The sequence below is a fragment of the Condylura cristata genome, unplaced genomic scaffold, assembly GCF_000260355.1.
Source record: "Condylura cristata isolate star-nosed mole 26May11 unplaced genomic scaffold, ConCri1.0 scaffold00005, whole genome shotgun sequence".
In the NCBI taxonomy this organism is placed as follows: Eukaryota; Metazoa; Chordata; class Mammalia; order Eulipotyphla; family Talpidae; genus Condylura; species Condylura cristata.
In genome coordinates, this window is record NW_004567106.1 from 11,583,704 (window position 1) to 11,605,224 (window position 21,521).

Sequence of the window (21,521 nt, forward strand, 5' to 3'; positions counted from 1 at the left end):
GATTTTAACTTCCCCTCTGATCTTATATTCTATTACCAGAATCCTTACTAATCTGCTCCAACAACACCAAGCCTAACTAATTACAGGGCCTTTCTCTAACTACTTCTTTTGTCTAAAATGCTGACAACACAGAGTTGACAAACCTTCATGCATATATTTTAAAACTACTTTAATATAATTAACATCATTCCTCGGATTGTTTTTTTTTTAACAATTTATCTGTGAAAATGACAGGTTCACTAAAAGCATAATATTAATGACAATATGAAGAAGCCATACTTAAAAGAGTGACAACAGAAGTGAAGCTTAAAAGCATCTGATGATCCCCACTAGAAAAGGCACTGAAGATGAGGCATTAAACATTATAAATTAATTAAAATAAGAAAAAGTATAAGTTTTTGTATTATTAAGATATAATTTACACACAGTAACATTTTACTTGATACTGTGGTTGATTTAACTAGCTTTAACAATTATGTACACTCATGTAACAACAGAAAAAACAAGACACAGAACATTTTATCAGCACAGATAATTTTCTAATAGTTCATTCTAACAACAATTGTTTGATTTCTCCCTGCATTTTTATATTGCCTGCACTGTGATATCCCAGAGTACAACTTATTTTCATATCTGGATTATTTTGGTCACTATAACTTTTTGATGTATCATTTGAGTAATATGTTACTTTTTATTGCCAACTAATACCCCATCTTATTATGCTGCTAGCAATTCATTTACTCATTCACCACATGACAAGTCATGCTATTTTAGTTTTAGACCACTGTATAATGTTGCTATGAATAATCTTGTCCAGTTCTTTCTGTAGCCATATGTTTTTTTAGGTAAATGCTTTTATGGTCAAGCTTCAATAAAAGTGTTAAAAGTGGTTGTACTATCTTAAACTCAAACAACACATCAGAGTTACAGTAGCTCTACAGTTTGTCCAATATCTGGTGCTGTTGGTTTTTTTTAATTTTAGTGATTTTGTTGAGTATGAAACAATGCCTAGTTGTGGTTTTAGTTTTGCATATACTTGATTACTAATGATTTTGCACTAAACACGTTTTTGGCTATTCTTCTATAATATTTATTATGTCTTCTCTGAAATAGCTACTCAAATATTTTGATAATTCTAAAAACTTGGGGTTGCTTTCTCTTTATTATTAAATAAGATCTTTATGTATGTTCTAGACATTACTCCTATACCAGATTGTAAATATTTCTTCCAGTTATAGCATGGAGCTTTATTCTGTTAACAGGTTATTTTGATATCCAGAAACTTAAAAATTTGAAGTCCAATTTACCTATTTTTATCTTTTATGATTAGCCTTATGGTTCTTTCTAACAACTCTTTGCCTGTCACAAGTCACAAAGATACTACATTATGTTTTCTACTGGACATTGTGCTTTTATATTTAGGTCTACAGTGTATTTTAAATTAATTTTTATATATGGAAAGAAGAAAAACTTTTTTTAATGTCAGTATTTGCCAAAAAGATTATTTCAACCACTAAAATAATATTAGCAACCTTAGTATAAACCTTATACTTATACATGTAACTATATTTATGGACCCACTATTTCATTTAGTTAAGCAATTTTTTTTGTTGTTTATTCTTATACAATGCCACATAGTCTTGACTGTTTTCAGTCTTTGCCAAGGGGCTCACATGTATGTTAACTTCAGCACTCAGGTAGTACAAACAACTTCAGCACTCAGGCAGTACTAACTCATCATTAGTTTTCACTCCCTGTTCCTATTTCTTTTCCTAGAAAATCTCAATCAAGGACTGTTTCAGTTTTTTTCCTAAAGCATGTGTACAGTTTTGAACAAGTATGCATTCTTCTAATATCCAAGGAATTTGAGCCATTAAAAGCCCTTGTAGACAACTCATTTCCCAGTCTGTCTTCCCAAGTTTTTGGTTATTCTGTTGTTTGCCTTTACTCATTATCTCAGTCAGCAATACAAAGATATTATTATTTGAGTATTTCCTACAGACGCCCCCAGGAAGCAGCTTTAGCACTGTGCCAGTTCCAAGTTAGGTGAAATAAAGACAAGCATGTTGTGATAGTCTTCCACAGAGGCACCAGACAGGTCGGAATAATTAGAATTCTTTCTGAGGTACTTTCTCCTTATAGTACCATAAATTCAAACTGCTATTTTCAAGAGTTTCTGCTAAACTAGGGAGTAGGGAATGGGACTAAGTTAAAATGCCACAAAGTTCACTATCCTTGCTAAGAATCAGCATTTTTCTCAGTGAATGCTACCTAGTCACTGAGCGTCACTGGTTTCTTTCCGGAGTTCAAAAACAACAGTTGATTTTGACAGTTTTAGCCCCCCCCCTTTTTTTTTTGTTGCTTTGATAGAGACAGAATTTGGGGTTCCCTTACTCTGTCGTTTTAGTTGAGATCATACCATAGTTGAGATCATTCCCATCCTTTTACTTTTAATCTATCTGTGTCTTTTACTTAGTGTTTCATAGTTTAAAGTTTTGTTCTTTTAAAATGCAATTTAACAATCTCTGCCTTTAATTAGGTGATTTAGTCCAAGTAAAATTACTGTAATTTTCAGCATAGCTGAATTTTTTTGTATTGATATTTGCTTCATATTGATTCATTTTTGTTTTTATGTTTTTCTTCCCAATCTTATTTTTGATTGTAAAGTAATTTTCAGTATTATATTTCATTACAACTTCTATTATTTTTAGTAATTTCTTGAGAATATTCATACTTAACACAGACTACCTTCAGATGATGTTATATTCTACACGTACCAAAAAAAAAATAATGATCCCATTTATTCTACCACTGTTCCCTGTTGTCATGCATCTCATATGTTTACTATTAATACCATAATATGTTTACTTTTTTGGCTTCAAATTTAAAAGATTATAATAATATAATAATGGTTTTCAAATGAACTTACCCTAATATTTTCCTTTCTTGGTCTTCTTCATTTCTCTCTGAAAATCTGAACTTTCATCTCTTTGGCCTGATGAGATTCTTTTGATATAGCTAACAATGAAATGCCATAAAAGAATAATTTTCTTAGTTTTTTCTATATCTGAATATTCTTTATTTTGCCATCATTTATGAAGATTTGTTTTTTAGAATTCTAGCTTGAGGTTTTCCCCTTCTTTAAGCATGCATTCTAAAATCATGTCTTATCTAATCCAACCTGACCTTTCCTTAATCCAAAATAACAAAAGTTTTCTCGTTTTCTTATGGAATGTTTATAGTATTAACTTATTATATGTGCATCCATTTTTTTGTTAATTGTATACCTTATGGAACTGTGGGCTAATATTAACTTTTATACATATAAAATGTTCCAATATTATTTATAATAAACAAACTTGCTTTTCTCTTGAAATACCACAAAATCTCCACAAAAGTTGACTGATTACATATATGTAAGTCTATTTCTGAACTTTGTTCCATTTTGTCATGAATAATATATTTTTTAAATTGAGGCGGTATGGTTTATAACAGTTAATATGATTCAGAGGTACAAGTTCACACCTCTTCAAATGTATGTTACAACACCTATCACCAGTGTACCCTCACCTTCCACCATAATCCATTGGGCTCCTTACCCTCAAGTAGCCTTAATTCTACACTCAGATTTCTAGCATTTATTATTGGCTTGGTTTCGACTGACCCTTAGCTTTGTCTTTCTTCCACATATAAGTGAAACCACATGTGTTTTGTCTTACTCCTCTGACTTATTTCTCTTAGCGTTACCCCTTCAGTTCTATTCCCTATGGAAAACAGTATGAAGGTTTCTCAATATATTAAAAATAGATCCACATATGATTCAGCAGTTCCACTCCTAGGTAACAGCCCAAAGAATTCAAAATCACTAATTTGAAGGAATGTAGGCACTATGTTCACTCTAGCACTCTTTATATTAGACAAGCTATGGAGAAAATTTTATTTTTTAATATTATTGTAGTGGAAATTATTTAAATTTTATTTTCATGTAATGTTAGTAGTATTGTTAAATTCACTCCTTAGTTCTAGCAGTTATTTTGTAGATCTCTTAGAATTTTCTACACAATTACATTATATCAATTAGGGGCTGCTTTGCTTCTTTTCAACAATCTTTGTGCTTTTTATGTTTCTCCTTTATCTTATTGTACTTGGCTAGGACATCAAGTCTTTCGTATAAAGTAGGATATTAGAGGACTTTGATAGCTGCCCTCTATTTCATTAAAATTTTTTTGGATTTAAAAGACTTTTAAAAATGGCTATTGAATTTTGTCAAATGCCTTTTCAGAATATAATTTGAAGAAACATATTTTTTCTTTTTAACCTTTATACTGCTTTAATAAAATTTTAGTTTCTTAACTTACACTCTTGTAATGAACTACATTTGCTCAGAATAAATTGCTAAATTTTATTTTTTTAAAGATTTATTTATTTATGCATACAAGACCTGGAGTGTAGGTCAGAGGGTGAGAGGATTGCCCAGAGACAGATTGGGGAACAATGGGGAACAGATTAACAAAGCACACTGCTGACGGGATCAGCAAGAAAGAGACAGGAGAGGTCTGCTGCTTGATATGTGGGTCACCTGGGGATTCTTCATAGTGCTGAGAATTAACACCTTGCACCACCAGGGAAGCCCAAAATTGTGCAATTTTTAAAAAGGATGTTTGTATTTTTGTTCACAAAGAAACACTAGACTTTTATTATGTTATCTTAAAAAATGAGTTGGGAAGTGATCCTTCCCCTTTTACTTTTGCTAAGATTAAAAAAAATCATTATTTCTTCCTTAACTACTAGAAATCTTTGGGAAATGATAGAAATCAACAGAAAATGCATCTAGGCTTGGATTTTCCTTTGGAACAAGATTTATTTTAACTAAGAATTGTATCATCAGGGTTTTCAAGTTATCTATTTTTCTTTAGCGATTATGCTAGCATCTATCTTTTCAAGAACTCATTTCATTTAGAAAGTTTAACTTATCAGTAGAAATTTGTCTATAGCATTCCTCATTATCACTATAATGTATATAGAAACTGTAATGGTGTCTCTGCTTTAAATTTCAGTATCAATGATTATTTACTTTTATATAATCAGTCCAAACTAACGGTCTTTAATTTTATTAATCTTTGGAAGAAGATGGTGCAGCAGGTTAAAGTGCAGCACTGAGAAACTAAAGCCACTTTAGCATGCGTTCAATTCCCAGCCCCGGAGGTGACCCACATGGCCCGGCAGACTTCTCCTGACTGCCCACTGCTCCCCTCAGCAGTGTACTTCAGTCTGCCTGTTCTGCTCCTTACTCTGTCTCTGGTGAAGCCTCTCAATGCCTCTGTACCTCTGGCCTGTACCCCAGTTCTGTATGAATAATTAAATCTTTAAAAAAAAATCAGATTTTGGTTTCATTACTTTTTACTAATCTTTTCCTGCTTCTATGTCACTGATTTCTGCTTTTTAAAAATGTTTTGTGTATTTGGGGTTTAATTTGTTCTTTTTTTCCCCCTAGTATGACTACATAATTGATTTGAGTTATTTCATCTTTTTCTAACCTAAGCATGTGTAATGTGTAATGATGTGTATTTCCTTCTAAAAGCTGCCTGATTATACTATAAGTATTTTGATATGCTGTTTTGTTTATTCAGTTCAAAATTTTTCCTGATTACCCTTGTAATTTCTTCTTGGACACCTTGACTGTTTGATATATATTTTGTTTATTCTTTAACTATACAGAGATTTTCCAAATATTTTTGGTTTTGATTTCTAATTTGGTTCTTTCATGGCCAAAGAAAACATGCTTGATTTTTATCCTCTTAAGTTTACTGAGATTCATTTTATAGCTAGGCTTGTAAAATCTATTTCATACTAAAGAATGGATATTTTACTGTTGTTGAATAGTCTGTTCTACAAATGAGAATTAGGTCAATTATTTGATCAACTTGTTTTAAGTTTCTATATAATTATTAATTTTCTACCTACCCATTATATCAAGAGCAATGTGATGGAATTTAAAAATATAATTGTGGATTTCTATTTATCCTTCAGTTCTATTAGTTTTTGATTCATTCTTGAAAATATTTTATCAGGCACATACATATTTATGACTGTAAGTCTCTGTTAAATTGACCCCATTACCAGTATGAAATGTTCCTCTTTAACAACAGTTGCTTTCCAAAATCTACTCTGGCTAATATTAATGGAGCCAACTCCACTTTTTCTAAAATGTGTGATTGAATATCTTTCTCCATCAACATACTTTCCATCTGTGTTTTTATATTTAAGGTGAATTTCAACAGATGGCAAAAAGTTGCATTTTGCTCTTTTTAAAAAAGTCCGATCTGACAAGCTCTGCTTTTTATTCAGGCATTTTAGCCATCTACATTTATCAATCCATTTACCATCTTGACTTTACATTTTATTTGTCTCCATTTGTTTGCTTGTTTCTTTCTCCTCCTTTGTCTTCTTTGGGACATCTTTTTCGTTTCTTAAGTTCTCACTCATGTCTTATTAAATCTGTTTTTTATTTTTGCATCTGCTTTATGGGTTTACAACACACATCCTTTATTATATCTTATCTTCAGATAATAATATATCATTTCATGTATAGCATAAGAACCTTTTGACAATATATTTCCATTTCCCCCTTCTTTTACACTAGTATTGTTATACATTGTACTGCTTTACATATGCTATAGATGTTACATCAACAATTATTTTGCTTCTGTCAATTATCTCTGAAAGAAATTTTGAAAATGAGAAAAAGTTTTTAAAATTGTATCATTTATTTCTAATTCTTGAACTCTTCATTACTCTGTCTAAATTTAAATTTCCATATGGCATCATTTTCCTTTTGAACCTATCACTAATGTATTTTCTTTTCTTTTCTTTTTTTTTTTTTTTTAAGATTTATGTATTCATGCAGAACTGGGGTATAGGCCAGAGATGCAGGGGTGGTAAGAGGATTCACCAGAGACAGAGTGGGGGAACAGAACAGGCAGATGTATTGAAATATACTGCTGAGGGGAGCAGTAGGCAAAACAGGAGAGGTCTGCCATACCACTTGGGTCACCTCCCTGGCCAGGGATGGACCTCGTGCTGAAGCAGCTGAGGCTAGCTTCCTAGTGCTGAGTTCACCAGAGTCCTCTCTTTTAGTGCAATTCTAGCAACAATGTAAATTCTCCTGTCTATCTTGTTTTTCCTGTGGCTATATAAGATACTTTTAATGGGAATATATTTTTCTTGGTTAACAGTTTTTTTTTTTTTAATACCTAAAAGATGTCACTGTTGTTTTCTGCTTTAAGTAGTTTCATCTAGAAATCTTCTCATCATCGTTTTTTTTTTTTTTTTTGGCTCTCTTTCCCTGTAACCTTAATATATACTTAGTAATATTCACAATTATTTAAAAATGCCTTTTGTCTTTCTGTCTCATGTCAAAGGTTTTCCTTTGCTGTGCTTTCAAGATCAGATAGTCACTTCTGCACAACCTGATGCTTTCAGTTCATTTTTCATCTCAGATGTTGCAATTTTTGTAACAATAAAAATTGTATGTCTCATTTATCTACATACTATGTCTATGTTTTCCTTCACTTTCTCGATAATGCTATGGAGTATTCATAATAGCTGTCTTAATAACTTTGTTACTGGCGCCATCATTTATCATTTCTGGTTCTATTATTAGTGGTCAATTTTTTATTTTGTTAAGATTTATATTTTCCTTCTTTCTATAACTGGTAATTTTTATTAGATTTTTAAGGTGAATTTTATGCTGTGGGTTGTGGGATTTTTGTTATATTGTTTTAAATAACATTGAAATGTGTCCTGACAGGCAGTTAACTTACTTGGAATCATATCCTTGTGTGGTCTCCTTTACATTTAGTTAAGGTCAAAACAGACCATGTTGTAAGACTAACTTTCCTCTATTCATAATACAACATAATTTATTTTTACATTTATTTTATTGATTGATGCATTCAAGAACTGCGGTCTAGGCCAAAGGTAGGGGTTCTCTTAAGCCAGAGGTGAGATGATGCACCAGACACAGTAGGGAGCAGAACAACGGATGGACTGAAATACACTGCTAAGAGGAACAGTCTATGAGAGAGGAGAGGCCTGCTGTGTCACGTGGGTCAGCTCCAGGGCCAAGGATCAAATTCATGCCACAGTGACTGGCAATAGCTTGAGAGTGCTGAGACTACAGAGGCCACTAGAGAGGCCCTCAACATAATTCGTAAGATTCTACCAAATGTTCTTTGCATAGTGGAGGACATTCCCTCTAGCTGTTTAGAACACAAACTTCCACCATTGTGAGCTCCAGACTTTTTCTTTACTCTGTTCAGTGGTTCTTTCCCAAGTCTTACAGAGATAGTATGCAGCTACAGTCTCAGCAATTCTCTGCAAGACCCCAAAATTGCCTCTCAGAGCAGCTCCTTTTTGTTTGGCATTTAGTCTTACAAATTACAGCTACCTTCACATCCCTGATTTGTGATCATCACCTCTTTAATTTTGGAAGACTGCTGGGCCTTGTTTAAGTTCCCCTTCCCCTGAACAGTGGCTGGAAACTGCCTCCAGGCAGTAAACTGTGCAATGCAGGGCTTACTTTGTTTCTGTTTTCACAGAGTTCACAGTCCTATTTTGCCTTCTGGTCAATGTTTTATGTCCTTTGTATCATATATTTTGCCTGGTTTTCTTGTTTTCCCTACTATTCCATCACTATCATGTGCAGAAATTGCCCAAGAGTATTATTATTTTTAACATGGGCAAAAGTAAACTAAAGTTCTAGTAAAGCCAAATAATTTATTATTATTTTTTATTATTTTAGGGCTTTTATGAAACATTGTTATGGTTATTTTGAAATTTATTTTTAAACAGCTTTGCTAAAAGGCATTTAACTTATGCCCAAATGAGATTATGCTTCTAATAACAGGTATGTGTGATATTAGAAGGCTTAATTAACTAACCAAATCAAAACACATTCTAAATGAAGTAAAAGAAGGCATGTCACACTTAATTTCAGGTATCACAAAGAGAACCGATGTTTTCATAACATTCACCCTCACACAGATAAACTATTTCAAAAAAGATAGAAATTACCTACTTTACAAGTAGTCATCACCAGTAACTAGATGTGCCAGGTCAGTGTGAACTGCTTCCTCAGTGAGAAAGGTGGAGGAGTACAGTGAGACAGGACAAAAGCTGCCGCTGAAATTGTGAAGAAATCTCTACTTTCCACAGGAGCAAAATTCCAAAAACATCACAATAATTTCACTTTCTAAAGGAAAAAAAGAAAAAAGAATGCTGCTTCAATTTTCTTCATTGCCATTTTTCATTCCTCTGATTTTACTATAACAGCATATAAGCGTTCTGCAATAGGAGTTGGCCCAAATAAAAAGGTTACCATAAAAGTTAATCTCTGATATAAAGTGGCTCATTGTCTTAAGACACAAATTCTCAAATTGGTAAATTACACCTTTATACTTAGAATTTGTGCAGGTAAATTCTGCTTCAAGATAGAAACATTAAGAAATACATGACCACTGAAAAAGGAATGAGAAAATCACACACATATCGATATTTTTCTTTTGCTCAGGGAGAAATGCCATAAATTTTTAGTGTTAATCAATCAGCAATCTGCTTTTATTTATACGAGAACAGGAGGATAGAGTGGTAAAATATAGTGGTAGCTATCCTCTCCTTTAACTTTAGAAGTAGCAGGAAACTTGCTGGTAACAGAGTAAGACTTTTCCACCATTAGTGGTGACGGAGATTTTTATGTCCAAAAGTAATTCCAGCAAACCCCACATTCTGTAAACGATCTCCATTCCGACCAGACACACTTTGAGACCAAGGACTCATAGATATTTACTTTTAACTTGGGTTTCCATTATTTCCAACTTTTGTTAAAGAATGGCATTATCTAATTATAGTAGAGATTTTTAAGATGGTCCAATTCAGCTTACATCCTATCACGTTACACTATAGCAGTTTGTAAATGTACCTCTTTTTCCATATTATCTGCCAATTTTCAACCCTGGGGCAAATGCTTCAAGTTCACCTTAATCCTCTCTTTACCCACATTAATAGGTTGTAAAATAGTTTAAGATGAACCTCAAAAAGCTCATCTGGACCCACCCAATCCTCAGGCTCTAGAATCCTAGGAGATAGCAAATGTTCTTAACATTGTAAACGACCATAGATCAGCCTTCCTTTCTATCCTACACCGGGAATGGTACATCTGATACTGAGAACTGGGACAATTAGGAATTCTGGGGGGAAAGTGCCCTAAGAATATTCAGTATTAGAGCTTTGTTAACAAATCACCTTAGGGAAAGGATATGGCTGGGCCTTCATCAGACCTTGGTTCCCATCCCAGTCCCTCCATTTGCTGACAGACCAGGAGACCTCTGTGAAACCTGCTTTCCTCATTTGTAGCTCAGGGAAAAGAAAATGCCTACTTTAAGGGTTGTGGGAAGGATGAAGTGAGATCATGCCTGGCATGTAGTACCAAATATTAAGTGAGTCTCGGTAGCCAAAGAGTGAGAGAGAGAGTAAGTATGAGAGAGACAGAGAGTAATGACATGCTCCTGGCTCACCTGAGAGCTGTCAAGGGACAGGCCAGAGCTGGGCTCCGTAGCAGATGATGGTGGCAGGGGGTTACGATAAGGCAGGGTGCTTTAATCATTGATTAAATGATTTAAATCATTTTCATCAGGCTACTTTCCCATCTTGGCGTTGTAGGACGGGCTGTGTGCATGCACACGTCTGTTCTAAGAGCCTGAGTCTATTTTACAATTACCTGAGCCCTGTGACCCAGGGGCAGAGCCAAGGCCTTCTCCTGGCGCAGTGAACTCCCTCGGGCTACAGCGAGCAGAGGGGCGGCAGCCTAGGCACTTCCCGTGACTGGGGGTGCTGAGACAGACTCCGTGCCACAAGGGTGGTGGTCAGCGCGGTGATGAGAGCCTTCGTGTGCACCAAAACTTATAGACTACAGAGGAGCGCGAGGGCGCCTGCTTCCCCACAGCACTGCTGGGAACATGGCTGAGGTACCCAGTATGCACCGCGCCTGTAATTAGGCGCTCATAGGTTCCACACCTGAGCGAAGCTGAAGCGCCAGCAGCTATGAACATTTAGAAACTGTGGCTGCTTTGGCCAAAAGATGGTGAGAGGGTTGCTGCTGTCCTGGGGAAGGGGACCAGGCCCAAAGACATATTTTGCAGAACAGTGCGGTTCCATGGAGCGGGACAGCCACACCGCCCGCTTTTGAGCAGTGTCTTACAGAAAGGCCTTTCCTCGCTGATGATCATAACTGAAACAGAAGCCAAAAAAATAGTCCACATTGTGTACGTTTGAGTTGCGTGTGTTTTTATTTACATCTCAGTAAGCACGCATGAGAGGAAGAGCCTCTTCCCTCACATCTCACATAGAGTGTGCAAATAAAACTTGTGTGGTGATCAAACACAAATAAAGTTACCTTAAAACTGCTCCACTGCAAAAATCCCGCCTCCGAAGGGGCGGGAATCTTGTCCAACAGAATCAAAGCAGCAGTGGGCACTGGAGTCCGGATGACCAGACCAGTGTACCGGGGGTGTCTATGAGCTGGGAGAAAGAAGCAAGCCTCACACAGGCACAATTAGTGTGTCTTCTTAGCTTTCCTTCTAAAGTTATTTGAGGGGACTGTGGTTTTGCCCTGAGCAAAACCCCCTTAACAGCAGGGAATCTAAAAACAAACAACATTATTTTATTAGGTTACCCCAGCAGATGAAAGCAGAGTGTTCCATTTGGACTCTTTTTGGAGTAAATTAATGCATTAGCTAAAAACAAACCCTTCTGAAAGAGAGTAACCGTTGTCCTCAGTAGCTTCTAAAGGAGAATTTACACTGTGCTTCTAAGGACACATAACTTAGGTGGTGACAAGAACAGAGAGAATGAGTTGTAAGAAATTAATATCCATCAACAAGAAAAACTATTTTAATGATATATCACAACTCCAATGCAACACTTATGATTTTTTAAAGTTTTATTTTTAACATGGCCAGATTATTAAAATATCTCATAGTTTATGTGACATTTCCTGACTCAAAGTAAGCAACCAATTAAAATTCGTTTTATATAGTTGCATTAGAAAAATATATATTTACTTATGAATTTTTAGTACATAAGACTGTTTCCGGTTATGGTTTTAACTCTAGAAGCAGAAAAATCCTGTAAAGTAAGAACCTAATAGATGCTCATTGGGGAAAACGTATTTCTCAAAAACCCATCCATCCCGTCAGTCTGTCCATCCATCCACCTATTCATCCATCTAAATCATTACCAAAAACCCACTAAATTCCTTGCATGTGGAACATGAATCACATAGATATACTCACGCAGCCCAATCTTGCTTTCTAACTAAAGATTGTCAATATGTTAAAAGATACAAGTGATTTTAGCTGCCTCAGCTGTTAAAATGAAGCAGCAGACCCCTGTGATTTTCATAACATGGAAAGAAGAACTCTCGTAAATTTGAGTTATTCCCAAGATGTAAAGTACATAGCACACTCCTTTTGTGCACAGTACCATTTGTGGAAAGAACATTTCACTGCTTTTACCAAGGAACGTGTCTTTTTAAAATCTTTGGAAAAATCCACATCCTGAAAGCATTTGATTACCCAGAATTTAAAATGGGATTTTGCTCAGTGGCAATGATACAAATTCATCCCAAGTATGGCTTCTGTGGTAAAAGGCACATGATGACATTTAGAGATGCTTTATCTAGGAAGTTGATAAATGGGGTCACAACACAGGATTCATCAAATTCCACTTGGTATATTGAAGACTTTCCTCCTTCTACCTGAAGTATTCCAATGTGACTTGCTGAATACCTAGCCGGAGGTTACAGTTTCAGGCACAATTTGTTCCTGTTTTTATTCCCTGCTCACTGAGTTATGTGCTGTTAAACATTTCCAGAAGACTGTCAAAATGTAAGCATCCTGAGGTTTACATAGGCCACACCATTAAATAACATATAAGCACAATATTTTAAACATTGTTTTCCAGCAATGGTAAATATTTTAGCTAAGTAAAAACTGAAGCTTGAAATGCAATAAGCATTTAAATGACTTCTATCTGTGCCAGAATTCTTATTTTCCCCTGTGCAACCCTGGCTGCTGGGATTAAGGCGACCCCAGGGAGCTCAGCAAATGGTTGTGGGTTATGAGGTGTAGCATGAGTTTGGCGACAGCGTGCCACCCAGCCTCAAGAAACCCAGCCATGATTGGAACCCAAAAATCAGTGTGTTCACTTTGTGGTTGGGTTCACATTTTTTCCCCTCATTGGAAAAAAAAAAAAAGCTGCTACATAAGTCAGGACTCTCCCCCACCCCCCAGCAATCACTGCATGGACCCAGGGCAGAGCTGAAAGACTCCAGGGCTGGCAGAGAAGGGGGAGGCTGGCCCCTTTGGGTGGGTGGGCATGCATGCAAGAGTTACACATTTTTCAGTCCCTCAGTACTAAGAAGGCAAAAGGCCAGCTGCCTGAACAGCAGCCACAGCCCTGGCAACCTATTGTGCTGTCACTTCAGGAAGAAGAAAAACCCAGAACAAATTTGACGTGGTTTTGACCACACTGTGATTGCAGTCCTATTCAAGGATGTCACAGTCACACCACCCACTGAGCAGAACTCAGATGGAAATAAGGCCTCCTTCAAAGTGTCTCAAGTCTCTGCTTATCCCCTAACAGAATAAGCCAAGGATTTTAAAGAAATACTTCCTTTATGTCCTAGTAGCCATATGGTCCCATTTACTAAAGAGAAACGCCCTCAGTTACAGGTAAGTCTCATGGAACACAACGGAACACCAGCAGCTCCAAAGGAAGCAGACAGGCTGATGCATCATTGTTGAGATTTGGGTCATTGTTTCTATCATGAAAATTTGATCGTCAACAACATTTTAAGCAAGTGAAGAGAAGGAAAGCAATAGTATACACTCAAGAGACTTTTCTCCATGTTCAAAGGAATATGGCTTTAGTGCTTTATTATTGTACCACCACCCAAATCTATTTAGTTTGTGTTGTGTGACTGGTCTTTGAGATTAAAATATAAATATTTATCACTTATCACATTGCATAGGGACTGAGGGTGAGGATGGGTAGAGGGAGGTGTTTTCTTTTCGGTTTTGTCATATCAAAACCATGCAGGGAGCCAAGTGTACATTTTCCCTTTCTCTGGTGAGAATAACAGAACTTCTGTTCACATAAAATTTCAGACATGATGGTGCTGACATTCTAATTTTGAACGGTGACTTCTGAATGTCAACTTGCTCACCTATCTCAAGATAGAGACTGAAAATGGTTCTCTAGTGGGGGAAATATTGGAGACTCAGAATAAAGTGACGACTGAAAGTTTACAATTAGCAGCCTGTTGGAAGCATGCTTACATGAGAGTCCTAAATTCTGTTCAAGACTTAGCTTTTTTCCCAAATTGTTGTGGTCCAAATATCACCAAATATAAGATACAGTGACAAATGATTTTGGTATGATGGACAAGATTAAAAAATACAATCACCACCATTTTCTATCAGCTTTGATGCCCAACTGTTACTAAAATAATTCTTAAGATAAGAGGCTGACAAAGGCACCAGGGTAACTAGCACAAAATGTCAGTTTGCCAGGTTCCTTGTCATCCTGGATTGAACACAGTTTCTCTCATTCTGAATATGGCATCCTTGGAAGGAGGGTACACACTACCTAGAAAGAGCAAGAAGATAAATCCCTGGCAAAAGGTGCATTTCCCCTCAAAGTAAAAAACAGGGTCCAGTAACGAAAATTAATTGCAGTCTCTACCATGTGACATACATAAGTTCATACAATTCAACAGCTTTAAAAATAGTTTATTTTCTCCTTCACAAACACATAAGCCTTCTGGCCATTATATAAGGCACCACGAATTAAAAGCTGTTAGAGTATGTTTGTCTTACATGATTCAAGATAAAGTGGATTTTAAAAGTAAATGAGTGCCAGGAATAGGGGGCTGCATGGGGGTACAGGTAGGTCCCAGTCAAAGGGGCATGCATTTTTCTACATTGTTTATCGATACAGAAGAATCAGCATTTGTTCATCACATGAGCAGTTACCGCACTAGCACATCCAGGAGAGAAGTGGCACCTCATATTTTCTCTATCTGTAGAATAAAATGCCAAGAGCACATCCCTAAAGTACAAAGACTCCTCCCAAGTAGTCTTGGCACCAGTAATAGAATATGATTATTAAATATCTTCAATGTGGCTTTCATTAAAAAAAAAAAACATGTTTCACATAAAAGCTTCATAATATAATACAGAGACAGAATTAGTGCATATTTAAAACCTGAAGCCAGGCTGGCTATTTCTGACAATATTTTCATTTCTTCCAGTGTTTTTTATTGCTATAAATATGCACCCAGTTTCCTACCAAGTCAAACATGCATGAAACACTTTTCTCTGAGCACCATGATTGCCATTTAGTGTCATCCTTGAGACTGAACTCCTAGTTCAAGGAGAATAGCTCTCGTTTCTTTTCAGCTTCAGTTCTTCTCCTAAATCATGTTAGTGCTGACCAAATCCCAGTCAATGTCATATGCAAAAAAAGTTTGTGAGCTGAGCTCAAAATAATAATTACGAATAATTTCACAATGATCTGATTATGAGAATACAAAGAATGAATGATTTCAGTTCATAAAAAGCCTCAACTGAATTTTAACTAGAGATGGCGAGGAAAGGAATGAAATATTGCTTCATTCTGAGATTTCTGAGATGGTGCATTCCTTAGCAACAGCTACAGCAGTATACTCGGGCCAGTCCTCCTAGGGACCTCCCCTGGTCACTTCTGAGGTAGATGCTGATGGCTTGAAGAGAGGTAGGTAAAGTCCAAATTTGTTTTCAATCCCTGCAAATGTTGCAACCGCCAGTTTGTAGCCTCCAACATGGTCAGGATTGGGAGCAGGCAGTGTGATCCTGGATTTAGAAACTGGTTCTGATCTCACAGCTTTTCTGTAAGAAGAGAAAATAGAGTGTGAATCTGAGTTTTGCTTTATTATTTCTTTTACTGTAAAAGCAACAGTCAAAAACTTGAAATCTGCATTGCAAGTCCTCTGCTCTCTTTTGACATGAATTAGTCACATGATTTAAGTATGTACATTTCTATTTCGGCTAGACTGACACACCTTTCTCAATTGGGACTGAGCATTAGAAGCGACAGCCATTGAGCTGCATAGTTAGCAGGGTACTTACACTCCTCCAAAATCAATGTAGAACCATCGCTGCAACAATTCATATGTCAGCAAAGTTACACCAAACTGGGGTGAGGATCGAAACACACGAGCTTTGACAAAAATGGAGAAATAAGACACACAATTAGATTTTTTTAAAAAATTTACCTGATACCAAGGGTTTAGTTAAGAACAAATTATTTCCATACCACCAGCTCCTTTCCACAAAGCCTTGGGGCCTTCTTCCCTCAGTATCTTCCTAAAGCAGTCTATCACTCCACTGTAAGTGGTTTGGCCAGCCCGGGCAGCCACCTGTAATCGAGTCTTGATAACATCAGCAGGGGTCACTAAAGATGCCGCAGGCATACCTGCAGGAGAGACAACACAGCGGAGGCCAGTCACATTCTCACTATATAAAAATAACTGCTATGAAATGCAGGCCGTGGAAAGAAAGTAAAGAAGCTGATGAAATCAAATGCGTATTTCACTGTCCTCTCTGGGAAGCACAGTGGCTGACTATCTTGTCAGCATGACGGAGGCCACTCGACACCTCCAGACACCCTTCATTTTCCCTTCCCCAAAGCGCCTTTCTAGTCTCACATAATTTAAAAAAAATTATTCTGCAGTAACATTGCTTCAAGTAGTTGAGAACAAATGGAGAAAGCTGTTTTCTTTTTCTTTCCAGTTCTATTGAAATCTGATCAGAAACTAGCAAAGTTATTAAGTCAGATTTCTCAGAGGTGAAGCTTGTTTGTGTTTCCTTTTCAAGCTTTTCTGAGGCTGCTGGCAGTGGAGGGAGGTGCTTCTCCACATATTCAGCCACCACCTAGCCTCTAGACCCTGAGCTCTTCAGTTACACCAGAAAAACAAAACAAAACAAAAAAAAAACTTTACTGATAGCTACATACTGTTTGTATGTGGGGAAAGAGACAAGGGGAGAGGGGGTTAAGGGGGAGGAGGAGGGGTGATCATAGGTGGAAATTACTACAGATGGCACATTAGGTTTCCTTTTTCCTACCGCTAACATCTGTAGAAAAAAGTATTTGACAGAAAGCTTCATATTTATACTGGCTGTTAATCAATGAAAAAGAAACAACAACAACAAAAACCCTCCCCAAATTACCAATGGGAAATTTTTCTACAGTCATTTTATCCAAAATGGGGCAACTCATGTTTAGATTTTTAAAAGCGAGACTGTACTCAGAAGACACTGTCTCTTATGGTTTTATTACTTTTCCATTATGAACCTATTCCAAACCAAATTGGTCAAATGCAGATGCATAAATCTCCTTTGCTTTTTTTAAGGCTTAATAATTCTGTAAGAATTTCTATCCAAACCAACGTGGTCTGGCTTACAACTACATCTCATCCTTCTAACAGACAGCTTTAAAGTTACAATGTGTGCATGTGTGTCTGGGGCAATCTGCATACTACATGTTTGCATTTATATTGCTAAGCTGCATCTCTTCCTCTTCCATCTTTACTCAGTTGCCGAAACATTCATCTGAAGTAAGAGTTTTCATAAAATGCATCATATTTTTGCATGTGAAAAAGCACACATTATAGTCAGTGCTTTGCTGGATAAGTCAAACTGAATTTCCTATTAGCTTGGAGGAATTATTTTAACTTTGAGCCAAGAATTTATCCTCCAACATAATGGAAGGAAACATGAAAAATGCTTAGAAACCCACTGTGTTCACACCACTGATTTTGTTTTACTTCCTGGTTTAGAAAGAGTTTAGCAAGGCTGTCTTGCTTTAGAAAGGCAATAAAACCCTCCTTACAACAGTGGGCAGGCATGTCAGAATGTGAAAGACATATACGCAATAAAATGGGTAAAAAAATGTCCTTTAGGTAGGATCATTTTTATAAGCAGTTTCATGTTATAAAAAAAAAAGGAGAAGCGTGGGGTTGGGTTAAGAAAGATGATAATGATTGGGATAAAAAAATGTCCAAAAAAACCCCATGGGAAATACTTAGTAAATTATCTGGAAAATTGACTGGTGTCTCAAGGGTGCTAGAAACTGAGAGCCTTCATAGGACCCTTCTAGCTCCCAGCAGCGAGGACTTCTGGCCTGTGGACAGGGAATTTCTGGTGTGGAGATTTGCTCACTTAATCTGGGGAACTGCTCCAAGCTGCTGGTTTTTAGGGCCAGGTTTGGCAAAGGTTGCAAGTTAATTTGCTTAGTCTCTCCTGGAGTTCAAAAGGTTAAGATAATGCTGATCACGTTTTCAAGTTTTCTCTTTTCCCATAGAAGTGGGGTGGGGTTGGGGGAGGGCAAGAAGAAGATAGGAAACAGGGAGGTTCTTCTAGGTGTCTCAGCATCGAGGAGACCAGCAGCCTGTTGACTGTTGGTGGTGAGACAAACGTGAGATCATGGGGCTACCCACTACTTGCGACAGGAGTTCTCTGGGGTATAAGAAAACTTTACTCTTCCAGATTTCTCAGACTTCAAATGATTATAGTTTTTTTTTTAAAGAACTCTTCTAAAAGTGTGTTTTCACCAGGACTATTGAGTCCATTCACATTTATTGTAGACTTTGTCTGCTATGCCAGGTTTTTATTTTCTCTGCTTCTAGTTTGTTTTTTCTTTTGATCGCTACCCTTTCTTGACTAAATATATGTATTAAGATATTATATGCATTTATTACCTAACTGTAATATTCACAACGTGTCATTAATTAGCATCTAGTTCCTCTAAGTGAGGTGATAGAGAAAACTTCAGTATACTTTCACTTTCGTTCTCCCTTCCCTATTAAATCTGCCTCCGGAACAACCACTCTTGTATTAATAGTTATACCAAAGTTAGCAACTATTCAGAATGATTCTTGGGTCTAACTTTTATTTGCTTTGTTTCCTATAACACACATTTTACACATTCTTCTACTCTTTTTCCATTTTGCTTCTGAGAAGATCTGGCAGAGAAACATTTGAATTTGCGCATGGGAGAAAGTCACTAGAGGTTTTGCCTTCCCTCCTAAATGTTCAGATACCTGGGAATATAATTGAGGTTCAAGACATTCTCTCCATGGCATTCAGAATGTGGATGAGAAATCAATCTTCCATTATTGATGTTTTCTATCTTCCTTTCCTTATTTCTTCTCTAAAGGGAACTCCTGTTCAATAGATATTAGTTCCCCTGCATTAATCCTACATATCACTTAAACTTTTTCATCTCAGTATGTTTATTCCAAATTTCAGAGGTTCTTTATTTCCATGACTTTATTTTCCAGATGCTTAATTTCGTGTTGGAACATATCTACACTCTCACTCAGGCTACCGCTGGATCGCAATTTTTGGTAATCTTTTCATTAATTTTCAAGAAAGTTTCCTTATTGATAGTTCCTTTCAAGTACATCAATAGGCCTAGTTAGAGTTCTTAAGTTTTCTCTTGTTGCCAGAATTGCACTTTTTCTCTGTAATTTTCCCTATTTACTTAGCTTGTTACTCCTTTTTGTCTGAGGACCTCTATTTGTTTATTGCTCTTCAAGTTCAAAGAACAGGCTGGTCAATGTTGAGGACAGTTCCTACCACACCCTCATTGGTCTCGCCCACAGGATCTTTCCTGAAGGGGCAAGTGTGATGGCTCTGTGATAGGGGGAGACCTGTTAACTGGGCACAGAGGCTAAGGCAGGCTGCCACGATGGGGATTCGCCAAATCACTGATAGGTAGGCAACTTCACTCTGGAAATAAAAGGAATAATTTTAGCCCTCTCTTTGGAAGAGTGGCCATCAGCTTATTTTTTCTGTGGTCAATGCTGAGAATTGCCCTGCCTTCTCTTCAGTTCCTTTCATGTGTCTTCTTTCTTAAGAATAGAGTACTATGATTTTAGCCAGACTTTGAAGCAGCTTGAAGCTCCAGATAAAAAGAGAGAGAATGGGGGAAAAAAGAGAGAGAGAGGAGATAGGACAAGCTAACCTCACTACAGTGAATGTAGTTCTTCAACCCTTGTTAATGATTCACCCTCCAACCTCCACCACACACTCCAGGCATCTATTGTTCGCAGGCTAACATTCTCTGCTTTTCCTTGTACATTGAGTTGTTTTTCCTGTTCATATATTGGGTTGTGGCATCTTTCCATCCACCTTTACAGCCAATATGGTTCTGTCTCCTGTCTTTTGTGGGTTGGTGCTAAGCTTTTTATGACAATAAGAAATTTTGAAAAAATGTCATTTTCTAACATTTTTAGGTATTTGGGAAGGGAGAAGTAAAAGTGGTATATGAATAAGCTCAGTCTGTTACCTTCCACTAAACTCTCCTTTACTCTTTTTAAGAATCTAAGAATTGTTTTTAAATTATCTTAAGCTTTATAGTCATATAATTAACATGTGTGCCAAAAGTACTTCTCTCTTATTAATATAAATTTGTGAAAGCATCATGATCAGTCCCACATACATAAGACTTCCATCTCAGCATATTCCATAACTTTTAAAGCTATTCCTGAATACAGTGTAGTCTAAGCAAGTAATTCAAAGAAAAGGTCTTTGCTACAGTATAACTTGCTCCTGTATCCATCACTCTGGCAATTAAAATCATGGAGTACTATAGAACACACTTCTATAAAATTTGAGGAATATTAGATACCTTTTATTTGATATTTTACATAAAACATATTTAGTGTCCTACATTAGTTCAAAAGCAACAATTTGACTGGAAGAAATTGGAATTTGGTTTCTTAATTTCAGGTTCCCTGCTTCAGCACCTGCCTTATCACACAGTGAGAGACTTTAGCCATTGAACATAAATTCAGATATTGGTTATTCTGTGAAATAATGGAGTAGATGTTACCAATATTTAAAGATTTCCAGCTTTTGACTAGATAATCAATTTTCTAGGTTTTACAATCCCAACAACCACCTCTGTTAACTATCTGCATGGTTACACAAAATCAACAACCTCATTTTAAGTGAATCCAATAAATAAAATTCAATACTAATTTTTCTTATTCCCTGTAATACTTTTTTAGGCTTTTTTTTTTTTAAGATTTATTTATGCATATAAGAACTGAGTTATAGCCCAGAGGTGCGGGAGGTGAGAGGGTTCACCAGAGACAGAGTAGAAGCAGAACAGGTAGACTGACTGAAATACACTGCTGAGGGGAACAGGGTGGGGAGAGACAGGAGAGGTCTGCTGCGCCATGTGGGTAAGGATGGGGTGCTGGAGTGGCTGGCAATAGCTTGATAGTGCTGTCTTTAACCCCATGCCACCAGGGAGCTGCCTGGTCTATTAAGTAGATTTTCAGATACAAAATCATTTGTAAATGATGAAAACTTCACTTCCTTTTTTTTTAATATAACATTTCTACTTCTTTTTCT

General features: G+C 36.6%; 1 protein-coding gene across 2 annotated transcripts in view; it reads right to left on the bottom strand.

Annotated features, from left to right (window-relative positions):
• Window positions 1-14,836: 14,836 nt before the first annotated feature.
• Window positions 14,837-21,521, bottom strand: part of SLC25A13 (solute carrier family 25 (aspartate/glutamate carrier), member 13) — a 171,996-nt gene continuing 165,311 nt past the window's right edge. The window contains exons 16-18 of one of the 2 annotated variants that reach the window (XM_004676710.1): window positions 16,414-16,572; window positions 16,227-16,317; window positions 14,837-15,986 (exon numbers count right to left, since the gene is read on the bottom strand). In XM_004676710.1, the coding sequence (XP_004676767.1) occupies window positions 15,800-15,986; window positions 16,227-16,317; window positions 16,414-16,572 (437 nt within the window). In that variant the 3' untranslated portion in view covers window positions 14,837-15,799. The remainder of the gene's footprint in view (window positions 15,987-16,226; window positions 16,318-16,413; window positions 16,573-21,521) is intronic. The other variant, XM_012721067.1, reaches the window with a different exon arrangement.